Source organism: Leptinotarsa decemlineata, unplaced genomic scaffold, assembly GCF_025532065.1.
Source record: "Leptinotarsa decemlineata unplaced genomic scaffold, Ldec_3_MD MMD2_tig00078346_RagTag_RagTag, whole genome shotgun sequence".
NCBI lineage: Eukaryota > Metazoa > Arthropoda > Insecta > Coleoptera > Chrysomelidae > Leptinotarsa > Leptinotarsa decemlineata.
This window is the reverse complement of record NW_027412724.1, coordinates 71,599-97,902: the sequence shown is the minus strand read 5'-3', so window position 1 is coordinate 97,902 and position 26,304 is coordinate 71,599. Positions and strand designations below refer to the sequence as shown.

Below are 26,304 nucleotides of genomic sequence, written 5' to 3'. Positions count from 1 at the left end.
TCTCAGACATTTTCCTACGGCACTTCAAATTCATTTGAGGCTTGGAATATCTTTATAGAGTATTTCTCGACATTTCAGTGAAAATTTCGTGAACGCACAAAGCTTATTAACAGAGATATTTCAAAAAATTATTGGAAAATGACATATTATTTTTCTCAGACATTTTCCTACGGCACTTCAAATTCATTTGAGTCTTGGAATATCTTTATAGAGTAGTTCTCGACATTTATGTGAAAATTTCGTGAACGCACAAAGCTTATTAACAGAGATATTTCAAAAAATGATTGGAAAATGACATATTATTCTTCTCAGACATTTTCCTACGGCACTTCAAATTCATTTGAGTCTTGGAATATCATTGTAGAGTATTTCTCGACATTTCAGTGAAAATTTCGTGAACGCACAAAGCTTATTAACAGAGATATTACAAAAAATTATTGGAAAATGACATATTATTTTTCTCAGACATTTTCCTACGGCACTTCAAATTCATTTAAGTCCTGAAATATCTTTATAGAGTATTTCTCGACATTTAGGAGAAAATTTCGTGAACGCACATTGATTATTGACAGAGATATACCAAAAAATTATTGTAAAATGACAGATTATTTTCCACCCTCCCCGACGGCACTGTAAATTGATTCAATTTCGTACATGATATCTATGAATAATGTGCTATATTTCAGTGGAAAATTCATCAAGGATCATCCACTATTAACGGAGATATAAGAAAAAATATTTAAAAAAAATCAGGTTTAAATTTTTTCCACCCTCCCGACGGCACTGCAAATTGATTTGATGTTGTATTGTTATCTATTAATTATTTTCTATATTTCAGTGAAAAATTCATTAATGATCGTCTACTATTAACGGAGATATAAGAAAAAATATGTCAGAAATATCAGTTTTAATTTTTTCCACTCTCAAATATTCTGCAAATTTTTTTTATGAAAATAATAGATATTGATGAATTAGGAATGTTTCGTTTCCATTACATTTATGGCACCCTTAAAATCTACTCAAACTATTTTTTCCCATAATATGTTACAATCTGGGGTATACAAAAGCGTGGCTAGGAATTATGTGAAACTTGGCAACAGTGGACGGATATTCTCCTCTATCCCAATGTCGATGGTCTACACGTCAAAAAGCGTGGCTAGAAAAGCGTGGATAACTTCACATCAACGATATTCTGTGGTATATTTATTATTGTATACTGTACCACAGCGTATACCTATGCTGTGACTGTGCTGTGCTGCTTTTACATTAAACAGTAAGTAACGGTCATATGTATGTTATATGGTTTGATTTTTCTAATATAACATGTATTATATGTAACAATCAGTCATAGCTCACCGATGAAAATTATTTATTAAGCTTTTCCGTGCGAGAGCTTTTCGCTTTTGTCCATTTTTTATTTTGAATTGTATGTATGTATTTTATTGAAAAATATTTCCATTTAAATGAAATATTTTGACTTTTCCACTCGCATTGTTGTAAATATTATTATGTATTGTTAGTACTCTTTTCTCAGGATCTCTTTAATCGAATTATATTTAAACTATTTTTCTAGTGTTCATCTTGTTAAATGAAGACACTGCTGTCGATAATATAGTAATTATTATTGATTACATTTCAGTCTTAGTGAATATATGATTCTTGGATGAAAAGCTATAGATTGGAGTGTAGAAAAGAAGTGGTTCCAAACTTGGGCAGTTTACCTTTGTTTACAAAATGAACAGAACTATTTTGAAAGTTCATGCAATTCCAAAACTATTGCCAACGGAAAATGTACATAATACATCTGATTCAACTAGTTCTACTTTGGCTCCAAGACCAATATTCAGGTATGATGGTGAATTTTTTATAGTGTATTTAATTGACAACTAGTTTTATATTTATAAATTCCCTGACACAGGCAATTTCTGTCGTTCCTCATTCTAATATGTGCCCTTTTATATTCTATGTAACACTGAGTATTGAAGTTGAATATTGTCATAACTGGGAAACGACATCCATTAAATACTTTGTTAACCATCTTCAAAAGATATCAAGATGGAAATTTGAAAGTTTGAATATTTTCCGCAATTGAATTTTTCATTAAACTCTGTTTCACTTTGTTTTGATTCTAATATTCAGTTATTTCTTTGACCTAGTATGGAATGCCATAGGAATCAGCATTCAGTTTTGATGTGATGGAACTGGCCGATTCTTGATGAAAATCCATTATAATGTATTTAAATAACACTAACTGAAGATGGTATTGATCGCTCCTGAAAAAGCTGTTGTATAGTGAAATAAGTGTCGCAGTTTTGTAAACCTTTCTGGGACAAATCTCACAATGAAGTAGCTATATTGATGGACAGTGTCGTCTATGAGAGTCATTATCCCTTCAATTGACATTCTTAAAAATGAGAACTTCTAGTTGTGGAATTTTTCTTACTGTCATTCCTTGCATTCCCTCCTCCTTAGAATGATTGGATGGATTCCTTCATTGCTGGTATGTGTGATAGTTTTGAAATGAAAGTATCTTATAGCGTTTGAAGGCTCAGGATGTGGAGTGTACTCCAGATCACTAAGCCTAAGGATTAAGTGGGGAATGGGAAGAAATACCAGCGTGGTCCAAACAGAACTGGCTGGTATCTCAATCGCCACAAAAGAAATAACCAAGAAAGGAATTTCTAGCAAAAACATAACAATCTACACTGATAGCAGACAAGCACTATTAGCCTTGAACAGACAGCGTGTTACCTCAGGGCTAGTACTAGAGTGCCACCAAGATTTAGCCAAAGCCTCGGTAGATAATAACATTATCCTGAGGTGGGTTAAAGGGCAAGACAAGAGTAAAGGTAATCGCATTGCCGACTCTTTAGCCAAGGAAGCGGCTGGACTAAGAATTTTAGGACCCAGTGGCACCCACGGCCTGATGACTTCGACAATTGCGACTAGTCAAATGTTACACCCATGCTCAATCCTTAAAGAGATGGGATGGAATCAAAGGATGTAATCTTGCCAGGATCACCTTGGGCGACCGTGGAAAGCTGGCGCCGAAGAAATATCTGGCGATGACCAGGAAAAATCTACGCCTTACAGTAGGATTTCTGACTAGCCACTGTCAACTAAGGAAACACCTCCATAATATGGGGCTAGTGGACACACCTCTATGCAGGATGTGTGAACAGGAAGATGAGACTGTCAGTCATGTCCTGTGCAAGTGCCCGGAGTTATCATCAATGAGAGAGTGTGTGTTCGGCGAGACTTGGCCTACGCCTGCCAATATAAAGAAGATGTCTCCCAGCGACCTGTCCACCTTCCTGGAAAGGACAGGATGGAGGATGACTTAGGAGGACAACTCCTCGGGAGGATGCACAATGGGTCACATGTGGCCTAAGTGCGTGGGCTCACACTCACCCTCCTTACTCTACAGATACAGATCTTATAGCGTTTATGTCAAGTTATCCATGCTTTTCTAGCCATGCTTTTTGATGTGGAGACCATCAAAATCGGGATAGAAGAGAATATCCCTGCACTGTTGCCATGATTCCTAGTCACACTTTTATATGCCCCTGATTGTAAAATCTGAAAATGGCTCTTGAAGTAGATTGCAACGGTGTCCTAAAGGTAAAATGAATAAAAATACTGAATTCATCAATGTCTATTATTTCATGTAAAATAATTTTTGGCATTTTTTCTGAAACTTTGATTAATGATGGACCATCATTTATTGTTTTTACCAAAATGTTTCAAATGGAATATATATGACATTTGCATTATCAAATCAATTTGTAGTGCCTTCGGAAGTTTGAAAAAATTGAAAAAAATGTAATTTTTCCTTAAATGTCAGTGAACAGTGAATACTCGTTGACGCATTTTTAACCAAAATGTAGCAAATAATTCATAGATGACATATACAATTAATTTGCAGTGCCTTCAGGGAGAGTAGGAAAAACGAAAAATGATTTGCTCCACTTTTATTTGGTGATATAGAAAAATATGTCTGTCTCCTGCAATAGATCTATGCGCATGATTTGCAGGATGCTTTTCCTAATATTTGTATTGCCATACGCTTCCTACTGTAGGGTCTTTTATTAAGTGCTTTCTTCTTCAAATTTAAATAAAACAAAGTGTGTGTGAGATATCACTGCAATTTTTTATTCGTTTGAAAGATCTATTGATGCCATTATGTATGGATCGTTTCAACCAATTACCAAAATAGCCCATCTCTGAACGTGTTCAAAAATGAACTGAAGAAATTTGTTTCCAATGTACATATATGATATGTATTGTGTTTGTTACCTGTAGCTACAATTTTCTTTCTTGGGATATTATCATTCCTATATTATTGATCTACTTCAGAATGTATTCATTTAATGTTTATCATATATTTTAAATCATTCCAATTTGTAACAAAAATATTAAAAATGTATGTAAATTAGTACTTTCCTATTTCAAATAAAGATTATTATTATATATTTAACATCATTCAAATATCCGCCACGGCTTCTCTGAGTGTAGCGCATCTGAAACGTACAATTTTCCATGACACTGGTACGCAAATCAGGCTGAATTTGACCGATATAGGAAATAATTTATATCTATTTGTATCATATATCTAAGTAAATTCCGGATCCATATCGAATATTGAATATTTATTTAGTAGTTGTACCGCTATTTCTTTATCTGGATAATTGTTTTTATCACCTTTGCCTAATTTTTTGTCTGAAAACCTTCTCATAGTGTTCCATACATATGAAATATTCAACTCTCTATTCAATGCTGAACAAAATATTTCAAAACTATTTTTTTTCTTCTGAAAAACCGTCTTGTTTTTGCTATCATTCTCTTGGCTTCAATATAATTTTCTAAACTTGGGTTCATTTAAAAATGAGGCATCATTTGTTTTTTTCCAAATTCATTTGTTGGCAGTCATTGTCCCAGCATGGTGATCCACTCCACTTAATTTATTTTTGTTGATATTTAGGTATTGTTTTATCCTCTGCTCTATTTTTAATCTATGTTAATTCTTCATAGCTCATGTTAATCATGTCTTAAGTTGATTTAATATTGTATTGTATTTTATCCAGTTTGCTTTATGAAAAGCTCTTTTTTCCCCGTTTCTTTGATATATATTACACACATAACCTCATTATATGTACATTTGGTAGGAAAGTGATAACTGTTTCCACAATCATCACCAACCTCCCAAGCACATCTAACTGATATTGTAACGAATCTGAAGCCGCCTTTGACCGATATGCCGGCCAGCGAACAAACACATGACATCACCGAGAAAGAATGCAGTCGGCAACCGCCGGTAAAACTCTAGTCGAGTACCGAACCGGCTACAGATTTCTAGAAAGAACCGTTACATTATTTGAGCACGGCTTCCCGATCCAAGAGGGCAGTTCAGAAAGTGAATATATCGGTTAAACAAGAAATTCAAATAGTGGAAATAAATTAAGCGTTAGTTGCTGAGTGTTGTAAATAAATTAATTTGTGATTAGTGAAATATTATTGCAAATAAATTTGTTTAAGACAGTTAATTTTTAGTTTGTTAAGTTTTAGTTTGTTACACTATTATCTGTGATACTGAGCATAAATCTAAAGGGCTGATATTTTCAATGTCACTATTTTCCGGGTTTGAGGGCCGTGGATTTTTGGAATTTCTTACTGACTTTACTGATTATGGCTGCGTAAGGCATATTTAAATTGACTCCTCAGGTAGTTTGGTGTGCTAATATATGTACCTGCATAGTTAAATTAAGTTAAGCTAGTTAATATTGATTCAGGTAGTCTGGTGTAACAATACCTGTACTTAAATTTGGTACATTGTCAATAACTTTCGTTGACCATTTTCTACCTGCAGTCATGCTGTTTGCTAATTTTAAACTCCTTAGAATGGTATTCCATATTTGATTGAGGTTCACAGCTTCTTCTTTTCTGTTGAAATTATCCGTTTGTTTGTGGATTTCTCCTCCCATACCAATCGGCTATGGTATCCCTGGTCGGGGGCAATGAGTTTCGTGTTTTAAAACAGAATCCTGTGGTTTCCTTCACTGAGTGTGTGTTCTGCCACAGCTAACGGACAAGTCCATTTGGAACACTAGTCTTTCCCCTCCTCCCCTTATATGCTTACTGAATCATCCTCCTCATTATTATCTTTTTTTAACTCCTTAATTTGTTCCCAGCTGTTAATTCTAACCCCGATAATTGTTTGTTTGTACCAGTATAGGAGGTCTAATATTGGTAATTCAATGGAAATTAAAAAAAAGAATTAGGAAAAATTGAAAGTTTTTGTGGCACATTTGTTCTTTCAATGTCTATCTCTCGAGAGCACAAGTACGAATCACAATATAGAAGTATCATTCAGCCTCATTTTTTCTATTGTGCAACAGTCTTATGTAATTTTGATTTGAATAAATTGGTGCAACTACAAAAAATTTAAAGCGGAGGAGATGCAATTGTTATACTCGTACACCAAATAATATGTTATCTGCGTTGTGGTTCAACGTTAATTTTTTATTATTTTCATCTGCATAATAATGAATTATTCAGCTTCAGTTAATCTATATAACTCTATTATATTCAACAGAGAAGTATATGAATATTCAACTCGGAATAGGAATGATTTGCCTAGGTGCCGAATTTATAACACCAGGCATATTAATTCTATGTTATTCAAAGGCTTCAACCAGTTTATTAATGTTATTTTTTATTATTCATGATCTTTATTATGATTCTGAGTTACATATGAAAATAATATACTGTAGTTAGTTGTCAATAAAGAGTTGTTCCTAGTAAACCTTAGTTTCCCATTTTGCTTATTTCTCCACCAATCTGCAACTAATAATTTGCCTGGTAATGTAAGATCATTTATGTTACTTTTGATTCGCTTCACATGTATTTTTTAGTTATTTCCTATTTAAATTACATACATCTGTATCCATCGATCTATCTTGTCAAAAAATACTAGAAAAGATACTTTTTTTGCATAAATTTTAATCGACCTTTGATATTTTGTTCCGTTCAAAACTCAAGATGGAGAGACTGTATATTAGCTAAATATGTATTTACTTATTATTTCAGGGAACTGACTTCTATAATCCCTCTTCAAGTTGGTGATAAAAATGTTTCGTCTATTGATTTAGAGTCATATCCAATGTAAGTCTCAAAACGTTATTGAGAGGATGAGAAATTTATTGACTATATTGACTTTGTTTTAGATATATCAAGAGATATGCTAGGAATGAAGACAACTTTGGAGGTGAAAGAGTAATTCCAATTATTCAAACACTTGTTGATATAATCATTTATTTTCAGGTACCAAAGAAAATACAGAAAAACTTGAGGAATTTTTATTAGAAGGTGTGATATTCCTCAAATCTTAATATCATTAAGATACATTGTTATATAAACTTTTGCAAACTGAAATCAACTCTCTGGGAATGCTATGACACAGATGTTTTCTTGTAGATAACATGAAGCAAGTACTCACGGAAAAAAGCGAAACGAATCAATATATTAAACTTGATTCAAAAGTGGCGTGCCGAACTTGTACCACCACCTGTGGTAGTTTTTATTCCATAAACAGTAACATACCCAATTTCAAAACAACTATTAAAGACATGGTGATCCTTTTAATTCCTCAAATGGTGAGAAAATAATTCAAGTAGATAGAGTAGGTGAACAGTACATACATTGATTATACTGTAATTCGAAACACATTCAAAATTTATGACAGATAATTCTATTGAGATTTCAGCAATGGGTAATTGTTATTTTTGTTAGGAATAATATCATTAATTATGATTGGAGTAATGTATAATATTTATATTTCAGAAAACTTTATTGGATGATGATGATATTGTATGTGCAAATTGTAGGACAGTTTTATTGCAGTGTGTAAAATTCATTTATAAATGTTTATGTGTTGAATCTGAGCGCATAAATAATCTGTCAGGCACTAGACATACTGAAGATAATCCTCACCTTGAAAATTGCAAAGGTAAGCTGAAAATTATGGAGTACAGTACATTAAAACTCCAATTATCCGAATCAATTGGATTTTATAAGAAAAAAAATGCTTAATTTTAAGGAAATATACACTAAAAGTTACTGAAAAAAATTAACTGATTTTAATGCGGTACTTGAAACATAATTGTATTACTATAAACAATAAAAGTTGGACTACAGTATAATGGCAATAGTGCTTACTTACGTAGGTACAAAATGAAAATTACTACTTGAACATTTCAGTAAGAGTTATAAAATGCTCTACTCTTGCTTGATCTTTGAACGCACATCCGGATAATTGGTGATGCGGATTGTTTGAGTTCAGATAATTGAAGTTTTACTGTACTTCACCCTAGTAGCCTCAGCTACTTCTAATGACCCCAATTTCAGATGTTAATTCCTTATCAATTGCTACAGACCCTGATACTGATTATCCATTCGATAATGAGCATGACAGTTATAGTGGAGATTTTGAAACTGAATTAGATATGGATCAAGATATGAACAAAAATAGTCACCATGATATTTCTCAAAGTGACCATGATATTTCTCAAAGTGACCATGATGTTTTTCAGAAATCATTACCAGATGAAATTCTTGATCATAATAGACTCATTTCTACTAACCATCTTTCTTCTAAAGGGCTAAATGTATTAAGTAGCATTCTTGCATCAAATAATGTACAAATTTTCCAGTACTCCCAAGACCTGAAGAAAACCACAAAAGGAAAAAGAATAATTTTAATTGGCTCAACATTCAAATGTAATAAGTGCTCTAGATATTTCGTTACACCAGGGATATATTGTCGTCATTTGAAATCGCACAAAAGACGTGCAAAGCAAAAACTAGAACGGGAAAAATCTAAAAAACTGAATTTAAAAAAAAAGAAAATCGTTTTTAAACATGAACCTCAATTTAAATGTGGAGTATGTAACCTTAGGTGAGTATGTAATTATATAGTATAGTAAATTATACCATCAGTATGGTACAGCCAGGTGTATGGAGTGGCAACACTTGGTTTCCAAATGGAACAAATGTGCACAAAGCCACCAACAGAAGCCAGTCGCACATTCTGCCATTTTTTGATAACTATGTCCTATAAAGTTGTCTCTTGGATTCATGTCAAAACATTCGTTATCCTTCAACACGCACGCGCCAACAAACACACTCGCACCAACGCGCGCGCGCATCAACACGCGCGAGCGAACACGCACACTGACAGAACATGGCATGGAAAGTCCACTTTCATAAACTTTCTGCATCAAATAACCCCACAGAAAAAGTCCAATGATGTTTGCCTCTGAGAATTTTGATTTATTCACTGCTTTACTGTAATACTTTAATGTATTGGTGTGTCATCAAGCTGGTACTATAATTTTTGTTTGGTATTAAGGTCCGTATTATCTAAAGCATTTCTGATATCATTAGCCAAAAGTTTCAAATGAGTTGGTACTGATCACTACATTCAATTACATAATCAGGATTTTCTTGGGACCTTCATCGGATATGGGGACTCACCGTACCATTCGGTTACTTCATCTGTCCACAAGAGGTTTCACCAAAATAAAAAATTTCTTTTTCCCTTTGAAACAAAAAAAAAAAACCAAAGTATCAGGATATCGAAATCACGTTCTTTCAGAAAATTTATGAATTTGTATTTGTGAGCCCCATTTTTTTTTTATTATATTTTCCACTTTCCCTTTTATAACCGTTTATTTTTGGAATACTTGCGATACTGGTTTGTTTACAATCAACAAAATTCAAACATTGAATTGGTCATAAGTTACAAATTATTGCTGAATTATAAACTTCTCTAGTGTTATGATATTTTCAAGTTTTTTTGGTAAATAACTAAATGCTTTTATTGTTTGGTAGTAAGGTATTTTTTTGTAATATGTAGAGCTATGTCTGTAGTAGCCAGTTCGTTACAATGCCTGATAATAATATTCAAATTACATATTATTGAAATATGGACTAATATTGCCAGTTTAATGTCCATAGGTTCAAACTTCAGTTGTGTAAAAATGTTAATTCGATATTTTATTTTGTAGATTTTATTCAAGAAACATCCTGAGAGATCATATGAAACTACATCCACCACTTATCTGTGAGAAATGTGGTAAAGGATTTCCTACAAGGGAACAGATGAGGAGCCATGAATTGGTACACAATGATCCAAATAGTTTCATTTGTGAAGTGTGTGGAAAATCTTTCAAAACTAGTACACAGTTTGCAAAACACAAAATCATACATGAGAATAGAATCTATTTGTGCAACAGATGTGCAAAAACATTTAATACTGGATTAAAATTGAGAAGACATTTGAAATACACTCATGGTGAAGGCCTTATCAATACTAATTTATGGCCCTGTAAGGAATGTGAAAAAGTATTCACTGTTCGGAATAGATTAGTAGCTCATAATAGGTTAGTAGACGTTCATTCACGCTTGTTTTTTTTGGGAGAAACCCAATTACAGGACAATTCAGCTGCAGGAAAACGCGGAAAAACCTGCTTGATCTGCCAATATCCTCTCTTTCATAGAATAAAATATAGGGTGTGTCCAGAGGCTTCAATAAATTCATGATATCTCTAGAATATTTAGTCAGTCAGTTTCGTCTTTGAACAATTCATAATAATGACCAGATTCAACGCCAGAACCACAGTGAACAATCACTGTATGAAGAAATAGTGGTCTGCTAGATTGAAGTGTTCATCTTTTTTGAACCTTCGTAAGAGTTTGGTGCTTCCATCAGAGGTTGAGTATGTTTGAAGATCATCAGTGTTATTATTAGATTGACTGGTGCCTCAACTATACTTGTTGTCTTACAATAGTCAGTTAGTTTGGCGCATATTTGGCAATACAGTTGATCATCACCCGTTAAAAGTTATATTTTCAGATGATTTAACAATAAGCTACGGACTGATTATCAGTCAACGCTAGTTGAAGTTCCAGAAAGACACATATGTTTTTGCTAGATCTTGAACATGTACTACAAAGTAAACAAGTGAGGATTTTTCCAGCAAAAGATCTACAAACACAAGACAAGTTAGACTGCACGGAATTATTCAATCGAATTTATTTCAAAATTTTTTTCTGGATTATACCATGAAATGCCAGAAAATATATATTGATAAACTGAAAAGGGTATATTTTTTGGAAAGAAAGGTTTTAGCTTTCTACTTCTTCTTTATACAAAAAATGTGGAAGAATTCCAAACGAAGGAAAAAAGCAATTGAATTCAAAATAAACCCACAAAGATGTGTAGATCATGTAAAGAAGGTACTTTCAGACACAAATTGGAAGTTCAACGTGAGTAGATTTAGTTCATCCGTGACATAAATTTGTAATGTTATGAATAAATTCAGTGCCTCTTCTTGTAATGTTATCAAGATTATTCCTTGTTCCTAAACATCGATGTCTGTTATTGAGAATGACAGTGTTCCATGTAATTGAAATTTTATTTTTCACTGTCACTGTGGCAGGCTGGGCTTAAGGGAAGGTATTTCACGTTCGCCGATCACACGGTCCTTTTGTACAGTGGATATGATTTACATGTACTGGAGAACACAGTTAATGAAGATCTCTCTAAATACTCAAATTGGCTTGCACATTATAAACTTAAGGTGAACTCTGCAAAAACCGTTTACATGCTATTTAAACAAAAAAATAGATTTTGTGGAAATATTGAATTAAGAATAAATAACTTACCCTTAATGAATGTTGCAAAACCCAAGTATTTGGTACTCATAATAGATGATAAGTTAAACTGGTCAGGACACATAGAACATATTAATGATAAAATTATACCAATGTTAGGAGCTCTATATAGGTGATCCAGTTACTTGAGTTTCAGTAATATATACTTGGTTTACAATGCATAAATATTAGTGTGAGTCTTAGGTATCTGTTAATCATATGGGGTAATTGTGGCATTACTAATTTCAAAAAATTCAAACACTACAAAATAAATCACTAAAAATTTTATTTCAAATTCCATTTGGAACCCACACAAATAATTTATTCTCAAAGACTGAACTACACCCAAATAAATATCTACTTAAGCTTGAGCAATGCAAGAACATATATAAAATAAAAAACAAAAGAATCATAAGCCACGATCTACTAGTTAACAACCAGTTTTATGAGTATAATACAAGGGGAAGAAATGACTTACACCTGAGCATGGTAAGAACGAACAAAGGATTATATAATCCTTTTACACAGGCTATAAAAGTATTCAATGAATTACCTATCCATATACGTGAGTTGTCGGGCTATAGTTCATTCATCAATAGTTTAAAAGAACATCTGAGAACTCGTGAGGTCGTAAGTTTTTGTAGGTCTAAAAGAGTAAATGAAAATCTTATCTGATGCAAGTATTATTAGGTTTCTCACTGCAAGTACCTCACAGATATGTGTTTATGTGATAGTGATTTGTTGTTTTATTATTTAATTTCGAATCTGAACATAATTTCTATATGTCTAGGCTAATGCATCTCAAAGATGATCACCTCAAATGTTCAGAGTGTGGACAAGGATTTTGCAGATCTGACTACCTTAAACGGCATATGCGTAGTCATGTCAGAAATGAAGAAAGAGATCAAAAATCAGAAAAATGTGTACGAGGTATGTTTTCAATTCTAGGAATTTTCAGAACAATTTCGATAATTTCTTTTTCACAGTTTCAGGTGGTTTCCAGTGTCAAATCTGCAAAAAAGTGTTGAAATCAATGCAGAACCTGAAGTTGCATATCAAAAGTCACGGAATATTAACTAGATTCAGTTGTAAATATTGCAATATGACTTTTAAAATCAAATATCAAAGGACGAGACATGAAAAACAACATGAAAACTTAAACTTCATATATAGGTAAATATTTTTTCAATCCAAGAACATATGTAGCTTTGTAGCACATTATTGGAGAATATATTTATTTTCATTTTTTATAAGAAATTTCAAAAAGAATCTTCGCATAGTTACACTTATAATATATAGACACATTTGCATGCAAATAATTGATAAGTTATTAATATAAACTGTACACAAAACTGTACCTCTTTTATCTTCATCTCCTAATGCTGTAAACAAAAGAAACCCTATAGATGAGGTTATCAGTCCTGTTAAAAATGTTTGAATTTATTATCGCTATGGCACCTGTATAGTAAAGAGGCGGTCTGTTTCAAGAACTAATACCCAATGGCTGTAGGTAATCTATTGAAACTTTGCTTGACTGAAAGCAGTTATGATATAAAAATGTTTTCATTGATTGATAAATGTAACCAATACATTCAAGAAAATTATACAGTGTGTAACAACGAAAACTTAACAGAGCCGTTTTTTAATATAAAAAGTAAGATTTTTAAAAAAAGCTCGAACACGTCGATTTCTAATTAAAAGGGGACACCTCTCAGACTAATCAGATTTTTGTAGTACGCACCCCCCTCGGAGGGGTGCGTACTACAAAACGATTAGTTTTCGAGATAATTTGAAGTTAAAATTGCCATGTTAATAATACATTAGACAGACCAACTCGGTAACTTGTATGCCTAAATAAAAAAAAATTCGACCAGTTCTTCTTATCAGTTTTTTGTTACATAAAATCCCTTTTTTAAAATCAATACCCACTCCTCTTCTTCCAGTTTTCATTAGTAAATCGTTTGATTGTTTTGTTTAAACGGGTCGTGAATTGTTATTTGTTTAAAAATGTCTTACACTACTGCTGGAAGGGTTTCAGTTATTGCTTTATATTTTGGCAACGACCAAAATGCTAATAGAACATCAATTTTATTTAACAAGCAAAACCCTGTTAAACACCTAAGCAGAAATGACGTTCTGGATTTGGTCACAAAATTCAGGGAGACAGGTTCGGTTTTAAATAAGAAAAGAAATGTTCAGAGAAGGGTAGTGAATGACGATAATGCGATTGGAGTGATTGGTCAAGCCATCGCCAATCCCAGGTTAAGTACCAGAGGTTTATCAGCAATGGCCGGAATAAGCCGTCTGAGCGCATGGAGAATCCTTAAAAACCACAAATTCCATCCTTACAAAATTAAACTTGTTCATGAACTAAATGAGGATGATTTTGACTGAAGACAGGAGTTTTAAGAGGGCATGAGTGAGAGATTAATGCAAAAATTTATTTTTTTTTATGAAAGTTCAGAACGTAAATTGTACCTTAAAAACAATTTGATTTATTTTAAAAAGAGTTGAACTCAATAAAAATACCTTTAAATCTTCAAATTATCTCGAGAACTAATCGTTACAAAAATTTTCTTTTAACAGAGATGTAAAGGTATTCGAAAGACCTTTTAAACAAGGTGCCACTCGACCTATCTAAATAAGGGTCGTCGGACGCACCCCTCCGAGGGGGTGCGTACTACAAAAATCTGATTAGTCTGAAAGGTGTCCCCCTTTAATTAGAAATCGACGTGTCCGAGCTTTTTTTAAAAATCTTACTTTTTATATTCAAAGACGGCTCTGTTAAGTTTTCGTTGTTACACACTATTTAAATATAACACCAAATGGAATTTTGTATTTCCTGGCCAACGTCAATTTTTGCTCTTTTTGGCCAGATATAATAGAATTGTAAGTTTTAAGAGTTTCTTTATCAATGTATGCCAACATATAAAATAAACATACATTGGAAATCATGTGTACTGAAACGGTAAATATTTTTGTACTGTCCAAAGTTGATATTCTTGTGTATAAAATGGAAATTGATAGTGAATTGAAATTAAAGAAAAAGCAAAAAAATGTTGACTAGATCTTTTACCGCAGACATCCAAATGTACCTATGTATGAGGCAGCGTATGAATTTCAGCAGTGGCAAGCATCAAATAGCCTTAATCATTCTCTGGAAACGTGATTAAACCCCAAAGGATTAAAAAACTTTCAACCTAGGAACTTTCTATACACAGCACCGAATAAGAAATTCTGAAAGTCAATTCTATTGAAAAAAAAAAACAATTGTAATGAAAAACTCCACAATTTCCAGATCTAAGCTTTGACAACTACCCACTTTTTTATATCCATTAACTATTTCTTTATTGATTTTTTTAATTTAATTAGTTGGTATTTCAGTTTTTTAAAAAATCTTGATTAGTTAAGATGAGTAAAAAAAAATTTAAAATAATGTTATAATATCAATTCAATGTAGTGTAATAAATTTATTTTATTGGTACTACAAAGTACACAGTACTATGGCTGCAGCCATAGAAAAAGTATAGGGTACAACTAGTTTGAAAAACATTTTTCACACTCATGTGACTCGCGGCACTCACCTGCGACTCTCAAAAATCTATTTTGAAAACTTGTATATGTACAATTTATCTTTCTTGTGAAATCTATGAAATGGGAATTACTTGGTTTTACATAAATACGATAGTTGCCTTTTATGTTTCGGGATTTAGCAACCCTAGTGTTGCAATCTGGCAACTAACAGCTCTATCAAAAAGTTGGACATTTTTGAGCTTATATGTACTCAGAACGTTTTGACAAACGCGCGCTATTTTTGGTGTTTACAATAACTTAAAAGATTCATCTCGGCCCAAAAAAAGAATTTAATCGTGAACAATTTCGTGCGATTATTTTTTACAACTTTCGACGTGGATTAACTCAGCAGCAGTGCATGGATAAACTTAATTCAATTATTGGCGATGAAGCTCCATCAAAGACCAGTGTTTATCGACGGTATGGTGAATTCAATCGTGGTCGTAGTTCACTCGAAGACGAGATTCGTGAAGGTAGGCCAAAATTACTTGTTGTTCCAATAACCATTGATGCAGTGCGCGAACTGATACTGCAAGATCGTCATGTGACCTATCGTGAGATTGAAATAACCTTAGGCATTAGTGGGACCAGCATACATTCAGTATTGCATAAACATTTGACTGTCAAAAAAATTTGTTCGCGTTGAATACTCAAAAAATACGATCGCGGTGCTTCGAAACACGTCTATGACATCGTGACAGGTGATGAATCGTGGATTTACGCGAATAAGCCCGAAAGTAAACAGGAGTCAACAGTATGGGTGTTTCAAGATGAGCCAAATCCAACAAAAGTTGTTCGCGCACGAAGCACTTCCAAGCAAATGGTGGCCTGTTTTTTCGAAAAAACTGGACATGTCCAGTTTTTCAACCGTACCACAAGAACACCACCGGATCACTCTTCACCACGACAATGCGAGCTCTCGCACATCGGCTAAAACAACTGCATTTTTGAGCACCCAAAACATCGATTTGATGAGTCATCCGCCGTATAGTCCTGACTTGGCACCGAATGACTTCTTTTTATTCCCGCACGTAAAAAACAAACTGGGAGGTCAACATTTTTCGACACCTGAAGAAGCGGTTGCTGCATTTAGAATGCAGAGTGGCAAAAGTGCTTCGACCATAGATTCAAACGCATGCAAAAGTATATAGACCTTCATGGGGAATATTTTGAAAAACAATAAAGTGATTTTTAATGATTAATATTTGTTTTTGTTCTCTAACCTCGGAATATAAAAGGCAACCCTCGTATATTCATATCTGCATTGTGTTTTTTGGGCAAGTATTTTTAACTTTCTGAATGTCTTTTGCCTAAAATGAATGAAGGAAATGTTCATTCACATCGGAATTCACAAATATCTTCATTATGTTTTTCATTACTTCTGTAAATATTATTATCTGAACCATTCAAGTTCAATCAATAATACGTTTTTAGGTGCGAAATTTGTTGGAAGCGAATGGATTCTCAGGAAGAGCTAGATCAACATGTCTTGACACACAAAAATTCCAAATATAAATGTGAATCATGTGAACAGTCTTTTGCAAGAAAACATATGTTGGAAGATCATTTTGTGAAAAATCATTCAAAAACTGGTGATGCTGAAGAAGAAATGAAAATTCTGTTGAGTGCAGCCATTTGAAAAGTAAATGAAATGTAATTATTAATTCATTAGTTGACTGTTTATTTTCATTAGTATTCGGGAAAGTGAAATAATAGGGCAAAGACTCGATTCAAATATTTATTTCAGAAGGCACTGTAAGAAGAAAAAAAATGTTCATGGTACATATTCGTGAATTATTAAATTTTTACATGAAATAAAAAAGTTTTGATTTTTCATATTTTAGGCCATATATATATATATATATATATATATATATATATATATATATATATATATATATATATATATATATATATATATATATATATATATATATATATATATATATATATATATATATATATATATACCTATATATATATATATATATATATATAACCTATATATATATATATATATATATATATATATATATATATATATATATATATATATATATATATATATATATAACCACCACTTATCACGATAGACCCGTAAGTTCGATAACGAATCCACGGTCAGCAGGATAACGACCTTTCTCGTTCGAGGTTCAACTCGCACTCCCGGTACCTCACTTCATACCCTTCGGCATTCCTAGGTAAAAATTATCAAACATCCCAAACTGTCTACTACATACTTTTCTTACCAATTAAAACTATCTATCTATCCTGTGACCGTGGCTACGTTTAGTGACCAGATGTCTCACCTCGGACCCAGGTATACCGCTGTAAGCCTGGATAAACATAATCGGCTTGAGTCGTAAACCAACTACTCTAAATTTTATTATTTGAATACTACTGCAATGAAAGTCTAGACCAGGGAAAGTTCCAACTATTGTTTCGTCTCCGACATATATATATATATATATATATATATATATATATATATATATATATATATATATATATCTTGATAATGCCATCTGAGATGATGGCGAAACGTCGACTATCGAATAGTACACAACGGATGAACACCCGGAAAAACAACACATCATATTCTACCATCCGTGAAAACCTACATTGTAATATATATATATATATATATATATATATATATATATATATATATATATATATATATATATATATATATATATATATATATATATATATAGGTTTGCCCCCCCTTTTTTGAGTGTTGTGTCCACAAATTGTTTAATTTTTGATTTATATATATATATATATATATATATATATATATATATATACACATCGGAAAAGTCGAGGGATATTTTTATAACATACTAAATATCATAAAAATAAATGCATGAGGTCGTTTAATTTCGATTAAATTGGTACATTCGACCACCCTGTAGATTTCTATGGGTTGAACAAAGCCTGCAAAAACGGTAACTAATCTTTTATCAAGTTTTTTACAAACTATAGGTTTTCGGCTAAAATGAATAATCTGAAAGTGTCGAGTTTGTACATTCTATGCAGTTCTTGGTCAGCAATTAAACTGGAAATATTGTGCTTTAACATGGAACGACATCACTTACCATTGGCTGAGATGAATAGAGCTGTAGGGCTTCTTCAAGGTGGCATGCGACAAAATGATGTAGCTCTTCGTTTGGGGGTCTCCCAAAGTGTTATCAGTCGATTGTGGCGGCGTTTCCGTGAAACTGGCAGTTCAGCCGAACAACATCCAGGGCGAGGACGCGCTACAACAGCAGTTCAAGACCGATTTTTGGTCTTAACCGCAAGAAGACAACCGACAATCACAGCACCTGAGTTGGTTAACGTGTTGCAGTAGACGCACCAGGTAACCATTGGTCGTGATACTGTCAGAAATCGACTGCATGAAGCAGATCTCCACAACAGAAGGCCACTTAAATGTCCACCTTTGCCGAGAGGCAATCGCGGTAGAAGATTAGAGTGGTGTCAAGAACATCAAAACTGGGATGCAAATGATTGGGCCACAGTTTTGTTTACAGACGAATCCAGATTTAGATTTCATCCAGATTCTCGTCGAGTAAGACTGTGGAGACGACCTGGAAATAATTAACGTTTGAGACACGTCCAGGAAGTCCACACATACAGAGGTGGTACAGTAATGCTATGGGGCGGAATCATGATCGGCAGCAGAACCGATCTCGTTTTTCCAAATCGCTCCCTCACAGCTCGACAGTACCTCGACACCATTCTTCTACCTATCGTCCGTCCGTTTGCTGGTGCTGTTGGTGAAAAAACTTCCACCTAATGCACGATAATGCTCGTCCACATGTCGCGCGTCTAGTGACTGACTGGCTCACCAATGAAGGAATTGATGTATTGCCATGGCCAGCACAATCACCGGACCTGAATCCCATCGAGCATGTGTGGGACATGCTTCAACGAAGAATTACTCCGCATATGGGGAACATTCACACAACGTTTCAATTGAGAGAGCTTTCAATCGCTGAATGGGCAAATGTACCTCAACAAGACATTGACAATGTCATTTTATGGATGCACGATAGATGTAGGGCCGTAATAAACCAGCGTGGAGGCCATACTTTGTACTGATTCCAATTTTTTTTGTATTATGATTTTTTTTCGGGGTGCCAAAGAAGAACCATACTTTTTTTTTGTTTTGCTTATATGCGCACTCAGTATTTTTGACCATTTATATCATATATATATATATATATATATATATATATATATATATATATATATATATATATATATATATATATATATATATATATATATATATATATATATATATATATATATATATATACAGAGTGACCCATTTGAAAGCGGGCCACCTCTCTAAAACTGTTATTTATTATCCGATTCAGAAGTTTTTTTTTTCAATAGATAGAGCGTCAATAGTTCTATTAGAGTGCTGTGAAGTCGAAATATAAATAAAATTTTCAAGGCCTACTTCGAATTTTTTTCAAGGTCAAAAATCCAAAAAACATACTAGCGATTTTTTTATATGAAATTTGACGACGCCACTGGATTTGTGATGCTTTCAAATGGTTGTGACTGAAATTTCAAGATGAAATATGTTTTTTTAACAGAAATATAGCATAAGTAAAATTTTTATCACTTTATCTAAATATTTCGAATTGTCGTCATATTAAATCACAATATTATTAATAATATCGTTTAAAATGCTCTTTCACGTCGTTAGCAGTCGAGCTTGTAAACAGCAGTTATTCAAAATGGTGTCAAATTATGTTTCTTTCAAACAGAACTCCATAAAGTATAGAAGATAGTTATGTCCATCAAAACACTGCAGTTTTTTTGTCATCAGAGAAATGAAATATACATCTTTACATCAAATAGTAATCAATATTCAATAATCAATAATAACCAATACTGATGAAATAAATGAACTACAACAAAAAAATGGATTGAGATGAGAGTGCCCAGACATTAATTTCCGTACTTTGTAACTAATTTCCGATTTAATTCGATACGTTTATTCTAACATTTTCTAATGCTAACTAATCATAAGATTCGATCAAAATTCGATCATTGGTTTGGGGTAACATTTATGCAAGCCTGGTCTTATTCTTTCACGCAGTTCCTCTTTGGTGGTTGTCAGTTATTCCGAATATCTACATATCTTGGTTTCATTCAAACATGTTTGGGATGCCACATTTCGAAAATATTATTTTTATTAGAAGGCTTTGAAAGTTAAGTTGCCGTGGAGATGACAAGTCATTAAAATAAAAGACGAAAAGACACAAATTTGTCAGTATTAATAGTGAAGTTTATAACTCTTCAAGTACCTACACTAATAAAGAAGTATGGCAGATAATTTGACTTTGCAGGAGAAAATTGAAATAGTAAAACTTCGTGGTAACAACGACAGATCCGAAAGGGAAGTATGTAGAATTTTCAATAACATGCATCCGGAGCGTCGAAATATTAGCAGAGCTACAGTTGGAAGAGTAAACAAAATTTTCAATCAGTATGGAGCTGTTAGTAAACATATCCTGAAGAATATTAATACTGTACAAAGGCAGAGACGAAATAATTCTGAACGAATTCGAAATTATTTTAATAATAATCCGAAAACAAGTGTGAGAATTGCAAGTTTGGACATCAACTTACCGCGTGAAACAATAAGGAGAAATCTTAGGAAATATAATAATATGAAGCCCTTTAAACCAAAGTTTCTTCACACCTTAGAAGAAGGCGATAATGAAAAGAGGATGGAGTATAGTTTATGGGCTCAAGGAGAATATCTAAATAACAGGAATTTTCTGAAAAAAATTTTGTTCAGTGACGAGGCAACATTCACAACCAATGGAACAGTTAATTCTCAAAATTCAAGGTACTGGACGGAAGAAAATCCACATTGGATAATAAATTGCAGAAGACAGTACTCCCAAAAAATAAATGTTTGGTGCGGAATATTACATACCAGAATAATTGGCCCCTTTTTTTTTGAAAACAATTTGAATGGTCAAATTTTTTTGAATTTTTTGAAAAACGAGTTTTCCAACGCTATGGATGAACTTCCACTAGCAGAAGAGGCCCATATTCTATTTCAATTAGATGGCTGTTCCATCCACAATAGCAGGATTGTTAGAGATTGGCTGGAAGAAAATTTTCCTAATCGGTGGATAGGGCGAAATAGTTCACTGATTGAGTTTCCCCCCAGATCCCCGGACTTGACTCCACTTGATTTTTTTTTATGGGGCACCGTTAAGGAAAAAGTATACAAAACTCGCCCAACGAGCAAAGAGGAACTGCGTGAAAGAATAAGACAGGCTTGCAGCCAAGTGTAAAGATGGGCAACACTTGTTTGCCGAAAGCAGGAAACAACACATACGCACGGAGTCAACAACAGAAGCCAACCGCACATTTGTGGTTCCAGTTAGAAGACCTAGAATTCCTAGGCTACATCTAACATGATAACACGCAGGTAGCTATAGCTACCGCGCTGATGAGGCCAATAGCCAGAAACACGTGTCCGCGGTTTGTCCCTATTTTTTGAGTGTTGTGTCCACGAATTATTTCATTCTTGATATATATATATATATATATATATATATATATATATATATATATATATATATATATATTTATAAATAAATAAATGAATAAGTACCATTCTGATCATTCCCATATTGATTTCAATTTAAGAGCCACCGGTAGACAGCTGTTTCAGCCTATTGGGCATCGTGAAAAACCAAGAAAAGTACTTAATAAAAATAACTGCGTAAACGCAAGCAAGACATAAGTGGAACCACCCGCCATTGCCTAAAATATGAGTACAATGTTAAGAGTATACTCTTAACATTGTACCATGCTAACTTTCATACACACCATCGATATGGCATTCTCAACTGGGGTATGAGTGCTTCTGTTAAAAGGATATTTCTCCTCCAGAAATATGCAGTTAGAATAATAGCTAAGCTAGGGTAACGTGATTCATGTAGAGATGCTTTTAAACAGCTAAAACTTCTTACAGTTGCCAGCACCTACATACTAGAGGCTAGTGCATACGTTTTCAAAAATAAATCATTCTCAGTCCTCTCTTCCAAATCATAACCACAATACTCGTTCGAAAGATCTAATCGTACCAAACATTCATAGATCTTCTTTGTATGAAAAAAGCGTAGAGTACAGTGGGTGTAAATTATACAATATGCTTCCAATAACTCTTAAGAATTCCCCAAATATTAATGTGTTCAAAAGTTAGCTGAAAAAAATGCTACTTCAAAGGACTTGAAACACCATTCAAGAATTCACCAATCAACTAACCTGAGATCTTGAGCTTTAGCACATTTGGTTAAAGTTTTTACTTTCAATACTTGAGAAAATGTGTGTTGATTATATTTTATTGGCTTTTTTATAGTCTATAACTAGTTACATTTATATTTTTACATTTACATGTTACTTTTATCACTTATGGATGTTTATCACTGTTTGTGTCATTGTGTTGTTTATATTATTTGGACTGATAACATTGATTATCCAGTTAAGGCCCCCATAGACGTCGTTTTTTTTCGACTGGATTACCCGACGTGCAAAACTGTTCAGGCAATCACGAACCGTGGTGGCGCCCACACACTGCTCGGGTCAGTTTTCCTTCAGTATTGTCATTGTCATGGAGACGACAGTGGCGTTAGCTGCGGTTTTAGCAATAAAAGTTAAATATGCTAAGAGAAAACGCTCTAAATGGGCAAAAGAGTGGTTTCTAAAAAGGAAACAATTCTCTCACATTAATTTATTGGCGGATCTGCGGTTAGAACCAGGTGCTTGGTTTAATTATCTGAGAATGGATGAAGACACGTACCTAGAACTTCTTAAGTTAGTAATGCCTTTAATCAAGAAAGAGGACACTCTCATGAGACAAAGTATAACCCCCCATGAACGTCTGACTACCACATTAAGATTTATCGCTACCGGAAGAAGCTACGAAGATTTGAAATTTTCAGCGATAATATCTCCTCAAGCTTTGGGACACATCATACCCGAAACCTGTAAAGCTACATACTATGTTTTAAAAAAGATTATTTGAAGGTAAGAAAAAAACTTATTTTATCACATGTTTACTTACTTTATACATAAAAATATGGAATGAAAGTTTATGTGAATCAGAATAGAATCAGTTGAGTTTCGTATTTTTATGGTAAATTGAAATCTGGTTCGAAATGTGAAAAATACTTTTCGACATTTCTGTCATAATTGATATCATTAAATGTATTATTACTGTTTGGTTGCTGGGCAGGAGGTTGTTGACATGTACCATTAGACAAAGTCATTTTCGTATTTCGGGAAAGATTTCCCAACGCAGCCTCAAAAAGTATGTCTGATATAAATTTTTCCGCTATTAATGCGGTTTCTCCTGATAACTCTCTCAATTTGTTTGCGATGTTTTTTCCTGTCACAGAAAACTTGTCATCACTATCCAACTTTCGGCTGACTTTTTCCAGCACTTCATCAGCTTTGCTCCTGCAGGGACTATTTGCTCTCACACTAGCTGTAGGCAATGATGATGTACTCGACTGGCCTGACGACGGTCGTTTCATTGTCTCTAAATCGCTAATGGATTGCGGAGATTGTAGTGAATTTGCTTGAGAGTCTATTTCTTCCTGTGAAAAAAATAGAAATCGTAATTACAATGAAACAATAGTTGGGTAGTTTTTTTCATAATTTGTATCGTTATCAATTCAATTTACGACCACATAAAAAATGGTCACAACATAAGTAACATATACACCTATAAAGTTCACTATTTTTCATTTCAAATTTCTGAACTATGCGGTAGAATTAGAGTATCTCTTTGTTTCAGTTTCCCAAAACTGCAGAAGAATGGAAAACTATTTCCTAGGACTTTGAAAATAAATGGAACTTTCCTAATTGCCTTAGAGCAGTAGACGGCAAACATATTACTATAATACCACCTGCAAATAGCGGCTCTTATTATTGGAATTATAAAGGCAGGCATAGTATTGTTTTAAAGGCAATCGCCAATGCTAATTATGAATTCCTTATGTGCGACATTGGTACAAATGGAAGAGTATCCGATGGAGGAGTTCTAGAAAATACTGTCTTCTACGAAAAACTATCAAACCATACCCTTCACCTTCCTGCTCCTTGTAAAATAGGAAAAAGTTGTGAACATGTTCCACATGTTTTCATTGGCAATGAAGCTTTTGCCTTGAGAAGCGAGTTTTTGAAACCATATGGCCAGAAAGATTTGAACACAGAAAGAAGAATTTTCAATTATAGACGCTCTAGAGCACGTCGCATAATAGAAAATGTATTCGGTAAAATGGCTGCAAGATTTAGAATGTTCCATATGACATTAATTTGAAAATAGAAAATATTGATGCGGTTGTCATGGCTTGTTGCATACTTCACAACTTTTTGATTAGAAATCGCAGAGAGATTTATGCACCTCCAGCTAGTTTTGACAGAGAACAGCATGAAACAGGAATAATCGAAAAAGGCTTAGGTACTGGACAGGACAATATGACGAATTTGCAGCGGGGTTATAACCGAAATGCATCTGAAGAGGCAAAAAGGATTCGAGACTTATACATGTTATATTTTAATACTGACGGAGTCGTAACTTGGCAAGAAAAATTTATTTAATTCAAATAATTGCTGAATGTTGTTACTATGCTCTACCAAATGATGTAATGATGTTTATATGTACTTTATTAAACATTCCTTACCATAGTTGATGCTGAGATATCATCTTCATCTATATTGCTCTTAGTTTCTCGAGGCGTCTCTTGATCGGTTAAGAATAGTAGAAGATTATAGTACCAAAGATGTGGTTGGTATATATCATCAGCACCCGCTCCTGACTTCATCGTCGCTTTCACTTTTTTAAGTTCCTTCCGAAATGTTCCTCGAATTGAGTCAATTCTCTTTTTCACCATTTCTATTGTTGCCGATGAATCAATTTCCTTTAGCTTAGTTAACATCTCCTCGTACGCCTTACTCTTTTTATTTCTGTCAGAATACTCGTCATAAATTGTTTACTGCATTGCCTCAAATCACTCACTTTATATAATACACTGAATAAGCACACTACTGGTATTCAAAATCTACTTGGTGACTAGCGGTGTGCCTACCACATACGGGCCGACTTGCACGATCCCATTCAAAACCGTCGTGAAAAATCAGATCACAACAGGTAATTTGGAACGCCGGCTATCACGACGGTTTTCTGCCACACACCGACCGGATTACCCGAACAGTTTTGCACGTCGGGTAATCCTGTCGAAAAAGAACGACGTCTATGGGGGCCTTTAGGGTGGACCTTCTAAACTCTTCTTTTGAAGTGTCCTACATCACCAAATTTTCAGGAATCCACATAGACAAGAACATGAATTGGACTTCTCATATTGATAACCTAGCAAACAAACTAAGTGGAATATCGTACGGAATTAGAGTTACATCAAAATATCTGCACAACGAGGCTATAAAAACAATATACATGGCTAACTTCGAATCGGTTGCTCGATACGGAATTATTTTTTGGGGTAGCAATCGAAATATTGAAAAAATTTTCATAGTTCAAAAAAGAATAATAAGAGGAATCAACAACTTGAATTATAAGCAAATTTGCAGAACAGTATTCAAATCCACCAATATAATGACAATCTACGCGATTTATATCTATGAATGCCTAATGTTCATTTATAAAAATTCACACCTCTTCACTGCGAATATACCTGCTCATAAGTATCCCACTAGAACAAATGAATATATATATATCCCCTTCATAGACTAACAGTAACTGAAATGAGGAAGATTTTTTTTTGGCAAGCACTCATATGAAAGTGGCCAAACCGCAAACATGTGTTTCTGGCTATTTAGCCTTCGTCAGTACGGTACAGCCAAGTACAAAGGATAGACAACAATTGGTTGCAAGGGGATCAAAAACAACAAACGGATTCACCACTGCGATTTCGTGTCATCTTTGGAAGACCTTGTGATTACAAGGAC

At 33.7% G+C, this 26,304-nt stretch overlaps 2 protein-coding genes across 5 annotated transcripts; one reads left to right on the top strand and one right to left on the bottom strand.

Annotated features, from left to right (window-relative positions):
• Nucleotides 1–1,140: 1,140 nt before the first annotated feature.
• On the top strand, nt 1,141–17,117 carry LOC111518282 (uncharacterized). 4 transcript variants are annotated; one of them, XM_023174702.2, is made up of 12 exons: nt 1,141–1,273; nt 1,640–1,847; nt 7,087–7,161; nt 7,224–7,264; nt 7,321–7,365; nt 7,474–7,652; nt 7,840–8,005; nt 8,404–8,953; nt 10,065–10,439; nt 12,503–12,642; nt 12,699–12,885; nt 16,720–17,117. In XM_023174702.2, the coding sequence occupies exons 2-12, from the start codon at nt 1,735–1,737 to the stop codon at nt 16,922–16,924; spliced, it is 2,076 nt and encodes a 691-aa protein (XP_023030470.2). In that variant the 5' UTR covers nt 1,141–1,273; nt 1,640–1,734; the 3' UTR covers nt 16,925–17,117. The 4 variants fall into 4 exon arrangements, with proteins under 4 accessions (XP_023030470.2, XP_074041944.1, XP_074041945.1 ...); XM_074185843.1 differs by lacking the exon at nt 1,141–1,273 and adding an exon at nt 1,280–1,430; XM_074185844.1 differs by lacking the exon at nt 1,141–1,273 and adding an exon at nt 1,281–1,426.
• Nucleotides 17,118–23,326: 6,209 nt separating this feature from the next.
• Nucleotides 23,327–25,585, bottom strand: LOC141487047 (uncharacterized). The gene is made up of 2 exons (XM_074185831.1): nt 25,023–25,585; nt 23,327–23,933 (listed from the first exon to the last, which is right to left on the bottom strand). The coding sequence occupies exons 1-2, from the start codon at nt 25,275–25,277 to the stop codon at nt 23,466–23,468; spliced, it is 723 nt and encodes a 240-aa protein (XP_074041932.1). The 5' UTR covers nt 25,278–25,585; the 3' UTR covers nt 23,327–23,465.
• Nucleotides 25,586–26,304: the final 719 nt, after the last annotated feature.

What these genes read in the sequence shown, in the direction of transcription:
- LOC111518282 (XM_023174702.2), top strand. Translation starts at nt 1,735, where the DNA reads ATGAACAGAACTATTTTGAAAGTTCATGCAATTCCAAAACTATTGCCA. An exon ending in TGTGGAGTATGTAACCTTAG is followed by an intron (nt 8,954 to 10,064) that starts GTGAGTATGTAA and finishes TTTATTTTGTAG; the next exon opens with ATTTTATTCAAGAAACATCC. An exon ending in AACTTAAACTTCATATATAG is followed by an intron (nt 12,886 to 16,719) that starts GTAAATATTTTT and finishes ATACGTTTTTAG; the next exon opens with GTGCGAAATTTGTTGGAAGC.
- LOC141487047 (XM_074185831.1), bottom strand. Translation starts at nt 25,277, where the DNA reads ATGTTAACTAAGCTAAAGGAAATTGATTCATCGGCAACAATAGAAATG. An exon ending in ATATCTCAGCATCAACTATG is followed by an intron (nt 23,934 to 25,022) that starts GTAAGGAATGTT and finishes TTTTTTTCACAG; the next exon opens with GAAGAAATAGACTCTCAAGC.